The sequence below is a fragment of the Heptranchias perlo genome, chromosome 19 (assembly GCF_035084215.1).
Source record: "Heptranchias perlo isolate sHepPer1 chromosome 19, sHepPer1.hap1, whole genome shotgun sequence".
Lineage (NCBI taxonomy): Eukaryota > Metazoa > Chordata > Chondrichthyes > Hexanchiformes > Hexanchidae > Heptranchias > Heptranchias perlo.
Window position 1 is genome coordinate 14,120,061 of NC_090343.1, and position 18,592 is coordinate 14,138,652.

An 18,592-nucleotide genomic window follows, 5' to 3' on the forward strand; every position below is an offset into this window, starting at 1 on the left:
TTTATTGCTCTGCTTGTGGGCCTGGAGGAGCAGGAGTGCTTCATCCAGGCCCAACAAGTTCAACTGGCCGACAGGACCCCCGCGATCAGCTGACCCCCCCGCCCCAACCCCCACCCCGTATTGAGGACCCTTCCCCGGTGGTGGGCACCCACCTTCCTCTGACTTCACCCCACCTCCAGCCACCTCCGATCTTCTTCCCAGCCCTCGATCTCCTCCTCGCCCCCCCAGATCTCTTCCCGGGCCATGATCCCTCCCTCCCTCCGATCCCTGGCTGCAGCCTGCAGCAGGCCTTCCTGCTCGACAGCCAGCCAGCCTGTTAATCAAACCCTGAAGTGCAATTGATTGGCCCCATTAAGGTCGTGATCCACCCCACCTGGACATCTTCCTCCCCGCCCCCCCGCTGCTCCCTTCCCGACTTGCAGTAATAATTTACCCTGTTAACTCTGTTTCTTTTTCCACGGATGCTGCCTGACCTGCTGCACATTTCCAGCATTTTCTGTTTTTATTTCAGATTTCCAGCATCTGCAATATTTTACTTTTGTCTCCATATGTGAAATTGATTTTCACCTTTACACATACTGGTTTCTTCAGGATACTAATTTTACTGAATGGCTGTTGATACGGTATTATCCTGTATTGCATTTTACCGCGGAAGTAACCAGAGGAAAGTGCAATTCGACTGTAGTGATGCTATATTTTCAGATCTCCCACATGTTCTTTTTTTTAAAGTTAAGGATGAGGGCCTGTTCCTATGTTTCCTATGATCCCACAGATGTTATACACCCAATGCTGCTGTATGCTGTGGGTAGGAATTCTTCATTTTGCAAAAATTGAGATATCAGGAATTTCCCCCAAACAGTAACAAGATCAAGTAGGAGCAGTGGTGAGAGGAGAGGGACTGGGGAACACGATCTACTGCACAAAATGACTGCTTCATTCGCTACATAGTCATTGTATGTGAAACACTTTAAGACTTTTTTGGAGAGACGTGATAATGCATTATATAAATGTAAGTCTTTACTCTCTTTCATCACTGTACTTCCAATATTGTCAAACTTTCCATGTAATTTCTCTTCTTACCTCCTGCAGGGTTCATCAGCCGTGGTGTTCAGATCAAATGTTTGAACGAGATTGTACAGACTGACAACTTCTTCATTCAGGGTTCCTAGTTCGATGCACCCCTTAAAGTTGGGATAGTGTAGTGTTTCAGGAAGCTGGAAGAGACCGCAGTGCTTTGTTGAGTAAGAGTAGCTGTGACATGAAAATCCAAATGCAGAGTTTCTTGACTGCAGTATAATGTACTAGATTTTGCATTTACTATGCATTAACGAGGCACTTGTGGAGCATAAACATTGGCATGGACCAGTTGGGTCGAATGGCCTGTTTCTGTGCTATACATTTTATGTAACGAGAGAATGTGATGTATTGAGAGATGTTTTTAGTCTTGTAAATCTCTCAATTCTACAGAAAACCTCAGACAAGGTACCACACGGGAAAATATGAAGATGATTAAGCGGTAAAAAAATTAGGAGGAGGTTAGTATATTGGATTAAAAACTGGTCAGAAGGGAGTTAAACAGAGATTAGGAGTGAAGGTCTGTTTCTCTGAGTGGTTGGGAGTGGGTGGTGATGTCCCACAGGATCGTGTTCTGGGAGTGCTTCTGTTCACCGTGTACATCAATGATTTGGATATAAGGCTAGAAGGGCCTTGGTATTCCTTAAACTGGGTGATGGTAGTGGAGGAAATTATCCCATGTGGGCCTTGGTTTTCCTCCTCCTGCCAGAGGAGGTCCAGGACAGGACCTTCTACTACGAACTCAACCCTACCATTACTCTGGCCCATTTTCCTGAGTCAGGGGTTATTGTCAATGCAGGGTGGGTTCCTGGTGGGAGGGAGCCTGCCACCGCTAGAGGAGAAAGATGTGGTTGTACTACAGTGGAACAAATGATCATGACTCAACAGTCCATTTGGCACCAGTTGTGGTTATACTGTGGCAGATGTGAAGCCAAAGCAGTGTGAGATTGCCTCCTGTGGTGGTTTCACTCCTCTTACCTAAATCTTGGCTTAAATGACTTTCTGTGTTGATGTGAAGTTGAAATCATTTCACCTCTACACAAAATACGTGGTATAACTAGTCTAGAAGAATTGGAGAGCGTTAAAAATATAAATAAATAGAAGTAACATAAATGCATTTTTTAAAAAAAGTACCTGAAGATTAGAAAAACTGAACAACTCCGAAAAACATGAGAAACAGAAAAAAAAAAATACAAAATGGAGAGAAACTATTCAAGAATGCTTGTCTGCTGCACTCTTGAAAATGCTCCAATCACAGGAGCATCTCAGTGTCTCTGTGTTTTAACATCAATCAAATTAACCATGATGTGGAGATGCCGGTGATGGACTGGGGTGGACAAATGTAAGGAATCTTACAACACCAGGTTATAGTCCAACAATTTTATTTTAAAATCACAAGCTTTCGGAGATTATCCCCTTCGTCAGGTGACGAAGGGGATAATCTCCGAAAGCTTGTGATTTTAAAATAAAATTGTTGGACTATAACCTGGTGTTGTAAGATTCCTTACATTAATCAAATTAACCACTAGAGGGCACAACACATTACAGCAACGAATCATCCAGATAACTCTAATTTGATGCTGCAAAATGTCTGGGATTTTCTGGTAAAGATGGGATTCTTTGCCCCTTTCTCAATGAAGTGAGGTACAATGCTCCGCTTGAAAAAGGAAAAAACAACACTTTGTACTTACAGTGAAATCAGAAGGGTAGCCACCAACATAAAACACAACATCTTCAGGGTTTAGATTCAGCAGGGTGTCATCACCTTTAGCAAACCCGTCTCCCCTGGTTTCAGTTACAGTGCCTTTTTCAACACTGTACGAGATTCGTCCATATTGCAGTATCCTGCAGTGGATGAACAGTGTTAAAGAGAACATTTAATTTGGGAACGACTGCAGTTCTGCCGGCCTCCAGAGTGTGGGAATCATCGCATTTTAGACCTTATCCTTTCTGCAGTAATTGTACCTGTTTCACATTTTTAATTATTTTCCAAATCTCCCAAATGAGGTAGCCACTTTATTGGCGACATAAATTTAATACAACAGATAGCCTGGAAATGGCACTACACTTAATGTGGTCGTATCACATTCCTCTCGTTGCTATTTTAACACAGGCGTCAGCTCATTTTTTTAAAGCCCTCCACTAAAATAGAGGAAAGGATAATTAGATGAGCGCATTAATTGTTCCTCCACTGATATTGCCAACAGTGATTACTCCTTGTGATGAAAAAAGGCAGAGAAGCAGGTGATGTACCTTTCTAGTTTGACCGTGTCAAATCTATCGCTGCTGATTTCAGAATCTGTTTGAAGAGTGGCCTCCTCACTGCCCAGTTTGTAAATCCACACCAGTTTATCATTTTTCATAGCAACGCCCATGTAATCCCCAAAGGGCTGCAAAGAAAGGAGTCTTGTTAAAACTTTCAACCATAATCAGAAGGACCGACGTTAAAACAGAGAATAAAAATAGAAGGTTTTTATTCTTACATTCTGGCCGCCAAGGTAGAGGACAAACTGATTGGAGGGATCTGCTGCTTGCCTTCTTTTCCGATTCAGTTTTTCTCTTTGAATATAGAATGACAGAGAGGTGTAAGCCTTCAAGTCATCTGGGTTGCTAGGTGACCTCACCTGCACGCCTGAAGTGCCATTGAATTTCATTGGTACTTTCACCTGAGGAGAAGAGTTGGTCGGAAGATTACACTGATGAAGGTCTGTGCATGTATCACTTTCTTCTTAATTTTTCCACAATAGTTTATACACTTAAGGAGTCCGTTATGTTGTGCAATACTGTGAAAAGCATGTTGTGGTGCCAATATCACCACCCCAAAGTGGCAAACCCAGACCTCAATGTCCACACACTCATAACTTGTCCTGGGCATTCAAAATGACATAGGCAGAACAGCTCATGAAATCCTGGATCCTCCTTTGTCAGTTCTTCTTTGTAGTCCATTTCTATGTCACCGCCCCTCACATGGTTCCATTCCTTCCCAGCACATCTCCTTCAATGTCTCGTCTCCTGTGCCCACATGTGCCCTTGTGTGCCCCTTGCTTCCATCCTTCACCTAGTCCTATTACTCATTTATTTGCTGCCACCTGATGACATGATCCATAAGTATTGGGTCAGCTTCCATACATGTTCTAACCATAGCTGAGCTTTGCCTCTCCATTACCTCTCTTGATTCTATAGCTGTGGCTCTGCTGTCCGATTGCTGGTCTGATGTCAAATCATGGATGAAGCAGACTGTCTTCGCTTTCCAGCAGCAGTCACTATATACCAGCCTAATAGTGGCAGGACCAAAGCCACCCTGTTTGGTTACTTCTGTAATCCTCGTACCTTAGCATTATTTTCCTGGGTTTATGAGTATCCATTTTATGATTTTTTAATTAATTATTTCATCTGACAACCATCTTCTCCCTGTGCGATACAGTTTATTGCTGTTAACAGGTTGTGTCACCGCAGGACAACGAGAATATTCAAGTTTGGAGTGTTCCTTATGAGCTGCAAAATTAAAATTCCAACTTAAAAACCTTGGTGACCTACTTAATTATCCGCAAAATTCTAACTACTCTTCCTGTACTCTGACTATTCAAAAAAAAATGGTAGCGATTTTCTATGTAAGTAACAGGAAAAAGGGACAGCACAAAGGCATTCAGAGGAATGCTTAATGGCATGACAAATATTTCGAGCTGAGCTATGCAAAGGACAAGGTGATTTATGCGGGGGGTGATTTATTGTTCTTATACCAGCTATTGCAATGCCTCTGGGATGTTTTAATGCAGAATTACAGCATTTGGGCTCTGCATTGGGTAAGTGTAGAAAGTTGCAGGATTTTATTACAGGGTTTTATTGCAGGATGTTACACCGCAACAAATCACTTGCTCTAACTATGCGTTGTCTTTACAAGTTGAACGTGGTAAGTGGAGATCAGTGTATCACAGTATTTTTTAATGTGCATATATCATTTTTATATTGAATATAAATACTGGCCATGACTCAATCTAAAACGCATATTCACAAATTTCGGCCTTTAAGAAAATCCTAAACCATAATCCAAAGCATTATGGCTATTTTACAAACAAGTGCTTTGAGACAAAATATTGAGTATTGCTGCAACTCAACAAGAAAACCACAACGCCAGAGAGCAATTTTTAACATTAAAAAGGAAAGATGGATGAATACTTACCTTATTAGCAGCATTTCTGGCCTGTGAGATTAGCTCTCGAATGCGATCAATACTTGCAGAAATATTTGAAGTCTGGTTCCGGACTTCCAGCTTGTTAAGTTTATCCAGGAGTAGCGGGATGGTTTCATTCAGAGCTGCCACTGTGATACAAGCAGAAACAAAAAGCTTTTGAAACAAAAAATCGACCCCGTTTTAAAATAAACTGTGAATGGCTGATCCTCTGCCTGGAACTCGGGATCATTTTTAACACCGTTTAGAACTGGTTTTCCTGACCTTTCCTCTCGGGGAATGCCTATTCCCCAGGTGCAAAGGTCAGGGAAAAGAAACGTTGCTCTAGGATTTTCCAGGCTGCCTGGGAGGCAGAGCAGGGGCTCCACCTGAAATACGCAGAGATCCAGCATGTCAATGCCAATGAACCGTTGAGGGGTTGTTCCCGGCCTCCTGCCTCAATTTCTTGACAGTGTGGCCCAGGGATGCCCAAGAAGCTGGCAGTGGGGCTTCCACTGGGATCCCCCTCACATCAATGGGTGTGAGGGGACCCAGCAGCAAGCCAAAGAGTCACTTAAAGAACCAGGTAAGTTGACCTTCCAAATCTTTAGACCTCAGGGCCTGCTCTCCAGCAGCAACAGCCAGAAAGCCCTGAAGCCTGTGGCCAGGCCTGCAGCCACGGGACTCTCAGTTCCGTAGCTGTGTTCTCACCTGCCTCCCCCATTTGCTGGTGTCTGTCCCTGCCAGGTGGCGGATCTATGCTAACAGTGTGAACAGGCCATGTTATATCAAATTCAGGCCTGCTGTGTCTGACCAGCAACAGGACAGAGGGGGGCCAGGAAAATCTTGCCGATGTAGAACGGAGGGTAGAACAAGAAGGGAAAGTGGGTGGCTCACTATTCAGTCTACTTTTTACGGTGCATTCTGAGAAGGATGATAACACTACAGCCTCCTCTGTAGCGGTGCTGTACAATATTACAATATTTAGCTCACAATAAATAGTTTATTCTATTTATACACCGCAGGAAGGAGGGGAAAAGGATCCCACTAGTGGTTAAAAGAGTAAATGTTGTGAGACTGTGCTCCTCTCGAGGGTACCTCTCATGATAGGATAGCGGATTGGAGAATGGGGCGTAGGGGTTAGTGCATCCAAGTCACTGGAAACTTGGGAAGGTCAAGAATTAGTGGCACTGCCCTCCATCTCTGCTTCTCAGCTTCACGCTCCCATCTCGCGAGGCTCTGCACTGGAGCACAGCCTTGCAAAATTGACCCTTAAATGTTACTAATATTTGCTCTCAACTTGAGTGCAGTATGTGCTTTAGAATCTTTGGCAGTAAAAACTGAATAAAAGTAATAAAATTCAATTAGTCACTTTTGAAGTTGGCAAGTTTACACTTCTCTGCAAGGTACTTTATTCTGATTCTCTGTGATTTAATACCCATATCGTATTATGTTTTCTCATTTTGTATGTTTGTGGTAGATGGCTTTGTACTGGACTAGTGCCAAAAATATCAACCACCAAACACACACAATCAAGTGAACTGGGAACTTTATTACAGACATATAATAAATGCTAGAATAAAACACCTGGAAAACTGGTTTCACAGTGGCCCTACTCCAAGAACTGCGATACAAAAATACCACCCAGTCCTTGCACCAGGAATTATTCTTTACGTATTTATATTGTAGGGAGAAAACAATGGTTGCCACATACCAGATGTAGTTGCTTCTTGGAGAGTTTTGTTAAAGTTCTCGCTGTCGGAAGGTATTCCCCCATATTTCTCTCTCCATTGGTCTAGGTTCTTTTTCATAGACACCAGAGTGTTCTGCACATTCACAGCTGTGCCATTCGCAGTAGCAGCTACCTGCTTCGCACTAGCGATACTATCAGCTATATCGCCTGCAAGAAAAACAGAACTCACACTGTGACGGCATGTACAAGATCACAGATCTAACAGCAAGATACATCTAAAAGCAAATACAGGGGTCTTGGGTCAAATCCACTCAGAGCTCCTTACTCTATTCATACCTCCATCTGTTAAGATCGTTGCAACTCAGTACAATTCTTGATGGCTTAAAGTCTGATATTTTTTGACAATGTAGCTTCCCAACTGTGGAATCAATTGCAAATTCAAGCACATTGAGGGAGAAAGGACAACACGTGAAGTGGGCTGATCTGACAATAATAGTACTATTTAACACCTCTCACTCCTTATAAGTTTCTGTTGAATGATTGCAAACTTTACTTTTAAAGCCCAAATCCTCCCTATTTGTTGTGTATTGGAATCATCATTATTTGCAATCAAATGATTTGTCTCTTGATTATCTGTCAACATTTTCAATAGGACAAAAGAAGGCTTGGGTTGACAAGTGGCGGGTAACATTTGCGTGCATAGTTGCCAGATAATGACTATCTCAAAGAAGAGGAAGCCTATCCATCTCCCCTTGACCATCAAAGGCGTCACCATTGCCAGTCACCCATCATCAACATCTTAACCAGAAGCTTAACTGGACCCACCATATCAACACTATGATCATAAGAGTAGTTTGAGGCTGGGTACTTTGCAATGACTGGCTCACCTCCTGAACCCTCAAAGCCTTTTCACCATCTACAAGACTCAAATCCGGAGTTTGATGGAATATTCACCACTTGCTGGGTAGGTGCAGCCATAACGATCTATTGGATGCACTGCAGCAATTCATTAAGGTTACCTCCCCTGCAACCTCTACCACTGAGAAGGACAAGGGCAGCAATGTCGTGGGAACACCATCATCTCCAAGTTCTCCTCCTAGTCACAGACCATCCTAACTTGAACATATATCATCATTCAGTCAATATCCTGGAAATTCCTACCTAACATCATCGTGGGAGTACCATCACCACAAGGACTGCGGCAGTTCACGGAGAAGGTGGGCCATCACCTTCTGCATTGCCAATTCAAAACTAACATTCAGATGCTTTGCAGTGACAAACAAAGACTGAATTTCTGTAGAAATCTGGCCTTGTTTTACTACCACAGATTGAGTATTAGATATACAAATGCCTTTGCTGATTGGGTAAAGGTTGAGCTATAGAAGGGGGCATTTTGCAACTTCTTAATTACTGGAGTGCAGCAGTGTGAATAACTAAACGTTCTTTTATATTGGTCTTTTATTTAGGATTCAAGGTAAAATTGGTTTTACAAGTCTGCGGAAACCAGATTTAACAGCGTAAATTCAGATTTAGCTCCCAGCTGCCAAACTCCTGGAATCCAAATTGAAGGACCAACATAAAAGTGGCTCAACACAAACCTGTTACTGAAAGTGTAAATCTGTTATTCTGATGCCAGTCAGAAACAGTGGGGGGAATTTCAACCCCCAAGAACGTGTGGGTTGACTGCGTGTGAGTAACCTATGCGTGGAGGTGGGTCGATAATTAGTACAGGCGGGTGGGTACTTATCAGAACAATTTACCTCATTATCACGTTAATGAGGCGATTTTAAATTGAATTTAACAGGCATTAGAATTTAACGCCTCCTGCAAAGGTTTCCAGGCCACGGGAATCACGGCAGGTAAAAGGAGACGAGAGGGCCGATCCATGAGGTAAGTGTCTTTATTGCACTGCTTGTGGGCCAGAAGGAGCAGGAGAGCTTCCCTGCGGCTTAGCAAGCTTATGTCCGATGCGCCCCCCCCACCCACCAACAATGTCCGACCCCCCCTCCGTAGCCCCCCATCCCCCGGTGATTGGTCCCCCCATCCAAAGATACCGATCTCTCCCTGGCTGCTTTCCCGCTCAACAGCTGATCAATCTGGCTGACTGTCGGGTGTGAAACCCGTTGGAAAAATTTGAAAGATGTCCTAATGTCACTTCTGGGTTTCCCGTTCAAAAATCCTCCCCTCCCCCACCTCTGCTCTCTTCCTGGCTCCGAGTTAGTATCCAGCCCAGGGCAATTCTAGAGAGGTGTACAGGAAATAGTTACATTTACAAGGGCTGTGCTCTTTAATTCACCTCCGACATAAACTCATGTCAGAATAATTACAAACCTCTATTAATGCCTTTCAGCATGTTTTGAACAGACGTCAGCTGACTGAGCAGTTGGCGTTTCTTGGCTTTGGCATCGTTCAGCCGCTTCTTTGATTCTTTCAGTGCAGGCTTCACTTCTGTCAGAAGATAACAAAAACATGTGATTGCGCACTTCAGCATCAAAGAGTTTCTATCAGAACAGTGGACTGAATTATCACCTACCATCTTCTGATTTCTTCTGAGCTTTTTTAGCTTCTTTCTCAAGCAGGGTGGCTGTCTCCTTTAAATCGGCAGCTTCACGAGCTAGATCTTCATCCATTACTTGCTGAAATACAGTTTGCAAAAATATATTCAAATTAAATGGTTAATACTTTACCGTCTGACAGAAATATTAGTGGGGTGGGGGGGGGAGAACGCACTTTTTACAGGGACCCCGATTACGGAGGGAAGAAACATTTTTAAATTTTGGAAGCACTAGCTGATTTCCCATGGCGTTGCTCACGGTGAGTCGGAGGGCATGCTGTTTCATAACTGTTGAATTGTCAACAAAGTGCGACGGGGAAAATATTACAGAAAATCAAAACAATATTTATAGGAGGTGTGTGCTATATGGATAATATATGGATAATATTTTAAATATATTGTTAGTTGATTGCCCGTGGAGTTTCACAGTCAAGTGGAGATCTTTGTGTCAAAGGTAATTTTATCAGTTTTATCGCGCCCCTTAGACTAAATACTGTAGAATTGACACGTGGTCAGGGACGGGAGGGTGTGACTGCGAGTGAGGCAGGTACGGGGATCCAGGAGGTAGCACTGCAGGAGCCTCAGCCTCTGCACTTGTCCAATAGATATGAGGTTCTTGCAGCCCTTGTGGACGAGTGCAGGGACTGCAGGGAGGATGAGCAAACCGGCCACGGCACCGTGGTTCAGGGGGCCATTCCAGTGGGGGGAGTAAAAAGGAATATGGTTGTAGTAGGCGACAGTATAGTTAGAGGGATAGATACTGTTCTCTGCAGCCAAGAGCGAGAGTCCTGAAGGCTGTGTTGCCTACCCGGTGCCAGGGTTAAGGACATCTCCTCAAGGCTGGAGAGAAACTTGGAGTGGGAGGGGGAAGATCCAGTTGTCGTAGTCCACGTAGGTACCAAAGACATGGGTAGGACTAAGAAAGAGGTTCTGCTGAGGGAGTTTGAGCAGCTAGGGACTAAATTAAAAAGCAAAACCACAAAGGTGATAATCTCCGGATTATTACCTGAACCAAACTGGCACAGGGTAAATCAGATCAGATAGATGAATGCGTGGCTTAAAAATTGGTGTGGGAGAAGTGGGTTTCGATTCATGGGGCACTGGCACCAGTACTGGGGAAAGAGGGAGCTGTTCCGTTGGGACGGGCTTCACCTGAACCATGCTGGGACCAAGGTTCTGGCAAACCGAATAACTAAGGCGGTAGAGAAGGATTTAAACTAAATAGAAGGGGGGAGGGCTCAGGTGGGGCGAAGTTTAGATTGATAAAGAGAAAAGACTAGGAAGTAGTACAGGAAAGTGATGGGGATAATGATAAACAGAGTGTGTCAGGAAGGGACAGAGCGTACAAACATAAGAGTGTACTAGCAAATGGGGCCGGGGTAGGAAAGAATGGTAAAAAGACAAAATTAAAGGTTCTTTATCTGAATGCGCGCAGCATTTGTAATAAGATAGATGAATTTATTTGAATGGAGAAATATTACAAAATGCTGCGGTACAGAGGGATCTGGGTGTCCTCGCACATGAAACACAAGAAGTCAACATACAGGTGCAGCAGGTAATCCGGAAGGCAAACGGAATATTGACCTTTATTTCTAAGGGTGATAGAGTATAAAAGCAGGGAAGTCATGCTACAACTGTACAGGGTGCTGGTGAGACCACACCTGGAGTACTGAGTACAGTTCTGGTGCCTTTATTTAAGGAAGAACATACTTGCATTGGAGGCAGTTCAGAGAAGGTTCACTAGGTTGATTCCGGGTATGGAAGGGTTGTCTTATGAGGAAAGATTGAACAGGTTGGGTCTATACTGATTGGAGTTTAGAAGAATGAGAGGAGACCTTATTGACACATACAAGATTCTGAGGGGACTCGATAGGGTAGATGCTGAGAGGATGTTACCTCTCATGGGGGAATCTAAAACTAGGGGGCATAGTCTCAGAATAAGGGGTCGCCCATTTAAGACGGAAATGAGGAGGAATGTCTTTTCACAGAGGGTCATGAATCTTTGGAATTCTTTACCCCAAAAAGCTGTGGAGGCTGAGTCATTGAATACATTCAAGGCTGAGTTAGACAAATTTTTGATCAGCAAGGGAGTCAAAGGATATGGGGAAAAGGCGGGAAAGTGGAACTGAGGTAAAAATCAGATCAGCCATGATCTCATTGAATGGCGGAGCAGGCTTGAGGGGCTGAATGGCCTACTCCTGCTCCTATCTCTTATGGTCTTATGTATTTATCCCTACTTTAAAGGCATACATTCTATCCTTATTTTTATTTTGCCATTATAAACTGCCTTTGCCAACTTGTCATGATGTAATTATACCCTCCTGGCAATGGTGGTGGAAGGGGAGGGTATAATTAGAGCCTGATGAGTTTACATAGGCAGTTTCCATTATAAAAGTGGACATAGGAATTTATCATAGAAAAAGTCGACAGTACATGGGTGCAGATCTAAGATTTTAATATACTAATAGGTAGATATGAGAAAGCATGTAGAATATACACATATAAAATAGTTGAAGCATTGAACATATTTTTGATATCAATATAATTATAAATCTAGAAAATGTTACATTTGCGTGAGCACCAGTTTCTCTACTGGTTGGAATGTAAGTGTGAATTGGATATGTGACAGTTGGAGGGCTGTGTGTTGTGAGTGTGGTTCGAAAGGTGTGGAGCGATGAAACATTAGGGGACGAAAGATGAGGCAACAGTGGGGATATGGAGAGGTTGGTGGTGGTGAGTGGGGAGAAGGCTGTGGTGGTAGCTCCTCCACTGGAATTTGTCAGAGCGGCCAACGGGCATAGAGTTTTCATATGTGGGCCAGGGAGGAGCACTTAACATTTCCTGGGTCGTTTTGTGAGCGGCCTCCAGCTGTCCCTTTAAAAATTACTGGTTCGACTGCTCACCACCTGGTACAAATGGGTGGAGTGTGTACCTGCAATCGTAGAACCATGATTTGCATATTACAAGTGGCCTCCCACCTGAATCAGTCAGGTCCTCCGACCACCTGCCCGCCTCAGCACCCTACCCAATATGGCAGCGGCCAGATCGTCAGCATAAACGGGGCAGTAAGTGACCCAATACCATTTTTGGGCCACTGACACCCCAGTTATGCAGGGTGGAGGGAGTTAAAATCGGAACTATGATTCTATCATTAGAAATATTGACATCAAAAGCTTGCGCCCACATGAAACCAGGATGAAATTATCCAAATGTATTTTATTTGGTACGCACGTAGTCGCCAGATAGAGGAAACGTTCATCCCATTAGTTTGAGCTAGACTGGAACCCAGGTCCCAGAGGTAAAAGGACAATATTCTAATCCAATGCTCCACTTAGTCCGAAACCCTCCATTTTACCTTTAAAGCCTTCACAGCTGCATCATTGGCCTCCTTTGCTGCAATCCTGGCTCTCTCCACTGCCTCAATAATTCCTGCATATGCATTGGAAGCATTCACTGCTCGTCGAATGAATCCATCTTGGTTTGTGTCTTCAATCGCCCTGTCAACAACCACAAGAATTGATTTAGCTGGGAACTATTATATGTCCACCAGCTATCTAAATATAGAATGTTCCATGCTGTTGACAATATAATTTGGTATGCTGGTTTTGGGTGTTCCAAAAACAAATTAGCTTTAAATAGAAATTTAAGTTAGGAAATGTGAACCACACACACCAGAAATGAGAGGTTCTACCTATCAGGAAAGATTGAACAGGCTGGGGCTCTTTTCTCCAAAAAAGAGAAGACTGAGGGGTGACCTGATAGGTCTTTAAGATTATGAAAGGGTTTGATAGGATAGACGTAGAGAAGATGTTTCCACTTGCGGGGGAGACCGGAACTAGGGGCCATAAATATAAGATAGTTATTAAGAAATCCAATAGGGAATTCAGGAGGAACTTCTTTACCAGAGAGTGGTTAGAATGTGGAACTCGCTACTACAAGGAGAAGTTGAGGCAACTAGCATAGGTGCATTTAAGGGGAAGCTAGATAAACACAAGAGGGAGAAAAGAATAGAAGGATATGAAGGGTGATGAAGAAGGATGGGAGGAGGCTCATGTGGAGCATGAACACCAGCATGGACCTGTTGGGCCGAATGGCCTGTTTCTGTGCTGTACATTCTTTGTAATTCTTTGTAACTTTCATTAATTCAAACATATAGGTAACTGTGATTTAATCCACAGCCACCTAATTCCCCCACAGTGTTTATTAAGATACATCATGGGCTTCCTCTTTTGGAAGCCATAAACCAAGTTCAAGAAGGAGTGTTCTGGATCTGCATAGACACTTATTTGGGACACCATGGAGTAGCTTTACAACTTGGCACCAGGGTGTAAAACTGGCATTGCTAATCGGCCAAAATGAAAATCGGGCGGTTTCTATAATGGGTGGCTGATTCACAATGCCAGTTTTAAGTTTAGGTGGCAAGTTGAAATACTACCCTCATAAGTAGATATACCTATAGATCTATGAAGCAGAGTTGGATATCACAAAAGCATAATGGGCCAAAATTTACTGTAGCTGATGAATGAACGGTGCCTGCCGTTAGTTAGACTTGCCCTTGTCCGTTTAATCTCCATAAGATCTTACACTGGCAGTTGCTGGAAGTGGGAGATGGAAACAGCGCGGCGCCCTCTACAGGGCATCTAGGGTCTGTGTGAACAGGGCAAGCAACTGTTTATCGCCTTCACCAATCAAAGTGAAGGATTGTTAAAATGAACAACGCAGAGTCTGAACCAGGAAGTGTAAGTTAGAATAGTGAATTCAATGTCAAATCAGGTACAGAAAGAGAAATAAAGAGAAAGTAAGAAAGATTGAATTAAGGGACAGAGATAAAAGAAACAGAAAGAAAAAGTAAAAAATTTGAATTTGAGTTTTTAAAAACTCTTCAACAACAATTAAAACCTGAAGGAATGAGACTGCATTTGTAATAGTTAATTTTCGGCATCAGAGAGGTTGACAGTAATTAACACTTCTCACGCCGTTAAAAAGGATACTTAGATTGAAATGGACAAGCCCTAACGTTCTATGGTGAGTTTAGTTCATATCTACCACGTAAATACAGGAACTTCAAGCCATTCAATGCATGTCAATGGTGAGGCAGACAGTGAGATGCTGTTTACATGAAGCTAACGGCATCTCAGGCAGCAACTTCTGGATTTTTGCGTTTAACCGCGCATCTGTCTTCACCTGAAGTTGCCGTGCAATTTGGACATAAATAACGGCGAGCTCCATTAACCTCACTGTTATTTTGACAGCAAATTCTGGGCCAATATAAAACAGCCTCTGTACAGAGCAGGAAAAATTACTTTGCATTTTATTGACCTAACCCAAAGCCATGGACTGGACACAGACACTGATGAACTTTCATTTACTTCTAAATAAATTTACCTGGACAGGTTTTTAGCAAGCTCATCCAGGAACTGTGCATGTTCCTCAGCACGCTCAATAATTGGAATTTTAGCGCTTGCAGGTGAGAATTTTTTCACTTTTTCAATGAGAGGCATCCTGGCTCCATCCAACATCGCAGCCAACCTCTCATATTCCTGGTTACCAAGAAAGCAAAATGAAATACTATTACTTTTAACACACACCTAATTTTAATGTTCAACCTAAAACAAATCAATAGTGTCAGTTTGGCTCAGTTGATAGTACACTTATCTCCGAGTCAGAAAGTTTTGAGTTGAAGCCCTACTTCTGGTCTTGAGCACATAATCTGGAGTATTGCATTGTCAGAGGCTGTCCTTCAGATGAGGCGTTAAATTGATGACTGGTCTACCTGTTTCTGATGGTTCTGCTGGATGTAAAAATCCTATGGCACTATTCAGGGAAGAGCAGAGAGTTCTGATGTCCTAACTAACATTCCTCCCTTCAACCATCACTACCAAAAATTGATTAACTGGTAATTCACCAAATTTGCTGCTATGGGACCTTACTGTGTGCAAATTGGTTATCGTGCTTACTCACATAACAGTGGCGGTACTTCAGAAAGTAATTCATTGGATAGGAAGCTCTTTGAAATGTTCTGAAAGTTATGATAAGGTGCAATAGAAGCACAAGTTCTTTCTAATTTGGATAGGATTACTTCTAACAGTTAAAACTGAGCTCATGGAAATATTTAAGAGTAGAAAATGATTCGTTGCTGCAGACAGCAGTGGTATTTCTGTAATCCCGTGCTCCCAGCTGTGAGCAGTGCTCACAGAGAGCATGGGTCAGAGAATCAGGGCCATGTTGTATCATTACCTTTGATTTGTTCTCCTGGAAGTGCAGGATTGTGGAATTACACTTGGAGTTATCAGAAGTTCAACTAGGCTTCTGGCAGCTCAAATGGTAACTGCACTGTACAGCGTAAAGCTAAACAGTGTAGATCAGGACAGTACTAGTTTCAGTTCCTGGTTTACACAGAGTAACCTGATCTCAGCTGGGGTGGTGGTGGTGGAACTACAGCTGGCTTCCGCATCCCTAGGATAGAGAAATTAGAAGAAAAATTTCAGCCAGAGTTCCTGCTCCTGATTGCTTTCTAGCAACCCCCTGCTGGAGAATGTGCATGTGTGGGCTTTGAGTGATGAGACAATCAAGTTTCTGCCGTGATATTCTCCATGGTCAAAATAGCCTGTTGACACTCATTGTCTACGCCCACATATAAAGAATGCCTAGTTGGGTGAAGTACTAGAGAACACCAGCATCTATGCAGCTGTACCTCAACATTTTGGAAACAGAAGAAAATTGGGGGATGATAAGGTTGACTAAATAAAGCCCAATAAAATAAAAATGAATCAGTCTGGTATGCAATGCAGGAAATTGAGGCTCATTCTACTTGTATGGTGAAAATCATAGTTCTTCTCTGGTGCCACAGACCGACCATGATTGAGTCATCACAATCAACTCTAGGACTCGTAATTATTGCACGTTCAGTGTCACTTACCTCCTTTGCATTGTCCAACATCTGGAGGAGGTCTGAAACCTGTACCAAGGCATCGTCTGCCATCTTCAACAATTCCAGTACTTGCTTGTGCAAGTTTTCCAACTCTCCAACTTTTTGCTATAAGTAAATTGAAGAATAACATGGATTCCAGTTGCTGATGGAAGCAGCATTCTTTAGAAATAGTAAATGGAATGTAGTTGCACATGGATTTTATCATGAATTGTATCATAATATTACATTGGAGGAACCGTCTCTTGATGCTCCCCTCTTAGAATATAGTCTGTATGCATTTCAAGAGCTGTTACTGGTTGAAAGTGAAATAAATAGGTCAATATATATAAGTCAAAGAGATAAAACACAGCATTTACTGGAAAAAGTAAAGCATTTAGCAATTACTCTCTCTCTCAAAGTGCAACCAGGCCAGATGTCCCCAAACAGCTGTTGGAGTATAACGCATAATTGAATGCACAAAATCTTACCTTGCTCTCTGCCAGTAAAAGCTCGTTGATTTTGTTCTTTTCGTTAGCCTGCCCAGTTTTATTAACTGCTTCATTAAGGGCATCCCTAAGGTCCATCATTTCAGAATTATGCTTCAGCAGCTTATCGCTGATGGTGTCAACAAAATCTCTAATATCTTGTAATGGTTTCTCCAGCTGCTCTTTGACAAGTTCAAGTACTAAAAGAGCAAGTAGAAAGGTTAAAAAGCTAACCAGGCCTCTACGTTTAGAACACAAGAAATCATGGTACAAGATCAGCCCATTAAGCCTGTTGCTTCCACCGACCTACTCTATTATGGACCCCACTCCACCTTTCTTTCCCAGAAGTTTCTCCCCCTTTCCTGAAGGGTGATTCATTCTAGAAAATATTTTAACTCTGTGAACTGATTCATATTTTCCACTATTCAATCTTAGTTGGTTACTTTCCACAGATGACCTTTCTCAGGCCCTACAGGAGCTATTTTATTCCATGGGGTATTCGCTTATCTCGAGCTATGATTATATATGTAACCTTCAATTCAATTCTGAATCAAATATTTATCCAATCCTTTTTGAAGGTGCTGGATGACACAGCATCAACTGTTTTAATCCAATTTGCTACAGATCTCCTAGTACAATTCCGAAAATTGTTAATTTATCCAGGGCAGGCAGATGTCATGCATCTCTCAAACATGTATACTTTTTGACTATAATATATTTGTGGCATAAAACAGACAAGTATTAAACAGCTTGGAGTCTTCAGTCTGTAGACATTTTCTGACAGGTTTTCTGCACCTCTTCAAGGTCAATCATGATAATGTGATAATGTCAAAAATTGGGGAAAGTGCGTCTATTCCAACTGGATCAGGATCTTTGCCAGTTCTTAAAACAGTTCCATAACCCATTCAGTAGTATAAAGCCAGTAATGGTGTTACCTAAAATTTTAGCAACAAATTAAGCAAATAAATGTTCATATTTCCAGAAATTGTCAGTCCCATTGGTATAGTAATCTGGATTTTGAAAGCACTGGTAAACATAATATGGCCCAATTGGCTTCCCTTTCTCACATGGCCCTTGCCAGAATTACTGCTCCATGGTCCCCATTCCTAGCTATGGAATTTGAAAGAACTAGAATTACCTCCCCATCTCCTGCCCTCCAGTAAGTGAAAGCAAAGAAATGCTACAAGGAACCAGGAACAGTTCAGCAGAAAAGGCATTAATTTTGCCTCTTCCTGTGGGAGAAATGCACTTAGCACCTGACCATGGTGGCATGATTGAAACATAGAAACATAGAAAATAGGAGCAGGAGTAGGCCATTCAGCCCTTCGAGCCTGCTCTGCCATTCAATATGATCAAGGCTGATCCTCTATCTCAATACCATATTCCCGCTCTCTCCCCATACCCCTTGATGCCTTTTGTGTGTAGAAATCTATCTAGCTCCTTCTTAAATATATTCAGTGAAATCAACAGCTAATCAGATAAACAATCATGGGCACAGACTGGCATCCTATCATTCCACAGGATAGCATGTTGACGTATTACTGAGTGGTACTAAAGTAAGTCATTACTCAGGACTGCAGCCTGCAGGAAATAGTTCGGTGAGCAACCGAGATGGCAAAATTTGCTATTGTTTGTCAAGGAACGTGGCACCACAGAGAATTTCAATAATATAAAAAGTGTTGCCTTCATCCTCCATTTTTATTTGGCA

The 18,592-nt window shown here is 42.6% G+C and overlaps 1 protein-coding gene across 2 annotated transcripts in view; it reads right to left on the reverse strand.

Annotated features, from left to right (window-relative positions):
- Positions 1–18,592, reverse strand: part of lama5 (laminin, alpha 5) — a 247,530-nt gene that overhangs the window by 28,250 nt on the left and 200,688 nt on the right. For both annotated transcript variants that reach the window (XM_068000366.1, XM_068000365.1), the window contains exons 53-64: positions 16,888–17,084; positions 16,409–16,525; positions 14,875–15,029; positions 12,845–12,986; positions 9,469–9,571; positions 9,267–9,383; positions 6,957–7,142; positions 5,255–5,394; positions 3,558–3,740; positions 3,328–3,464; positions 2,766–2,919; positions 1,081–1,214 (exon numbers count right to left, since the gene is read on the reverse strand). In XM_068000366.1, the coding sequence (XP_067856467.1) occupies positions 1,081–1,214; positions 2,766–2,919; positions 3,328–3,464; positions 3,558–3,740; positions 5,255–5,394; positions 6,957–7,142; positions 9,267–9,383; positions 9,469–9,571; positions 12,845–12,986; positions 14,875–15,029; positions 16,409–16,525; positions 16,888–17,084 (1,765 nt within the window). The remainder of the gene's footprint in view (positions 1–1,080; positions 1,215–2,765; positions 2,920–3,327; positions 3,465–3,557; positions 3,741–5,254; positions 5,395–6,956; positions 7,143–9,266; positions 9,384–9,468; positions 9,572–12,844; positions 12,987–14,874; positions 15,030–16,408; positions 16,526–16,887; positions 17,085–18,592) is intronic.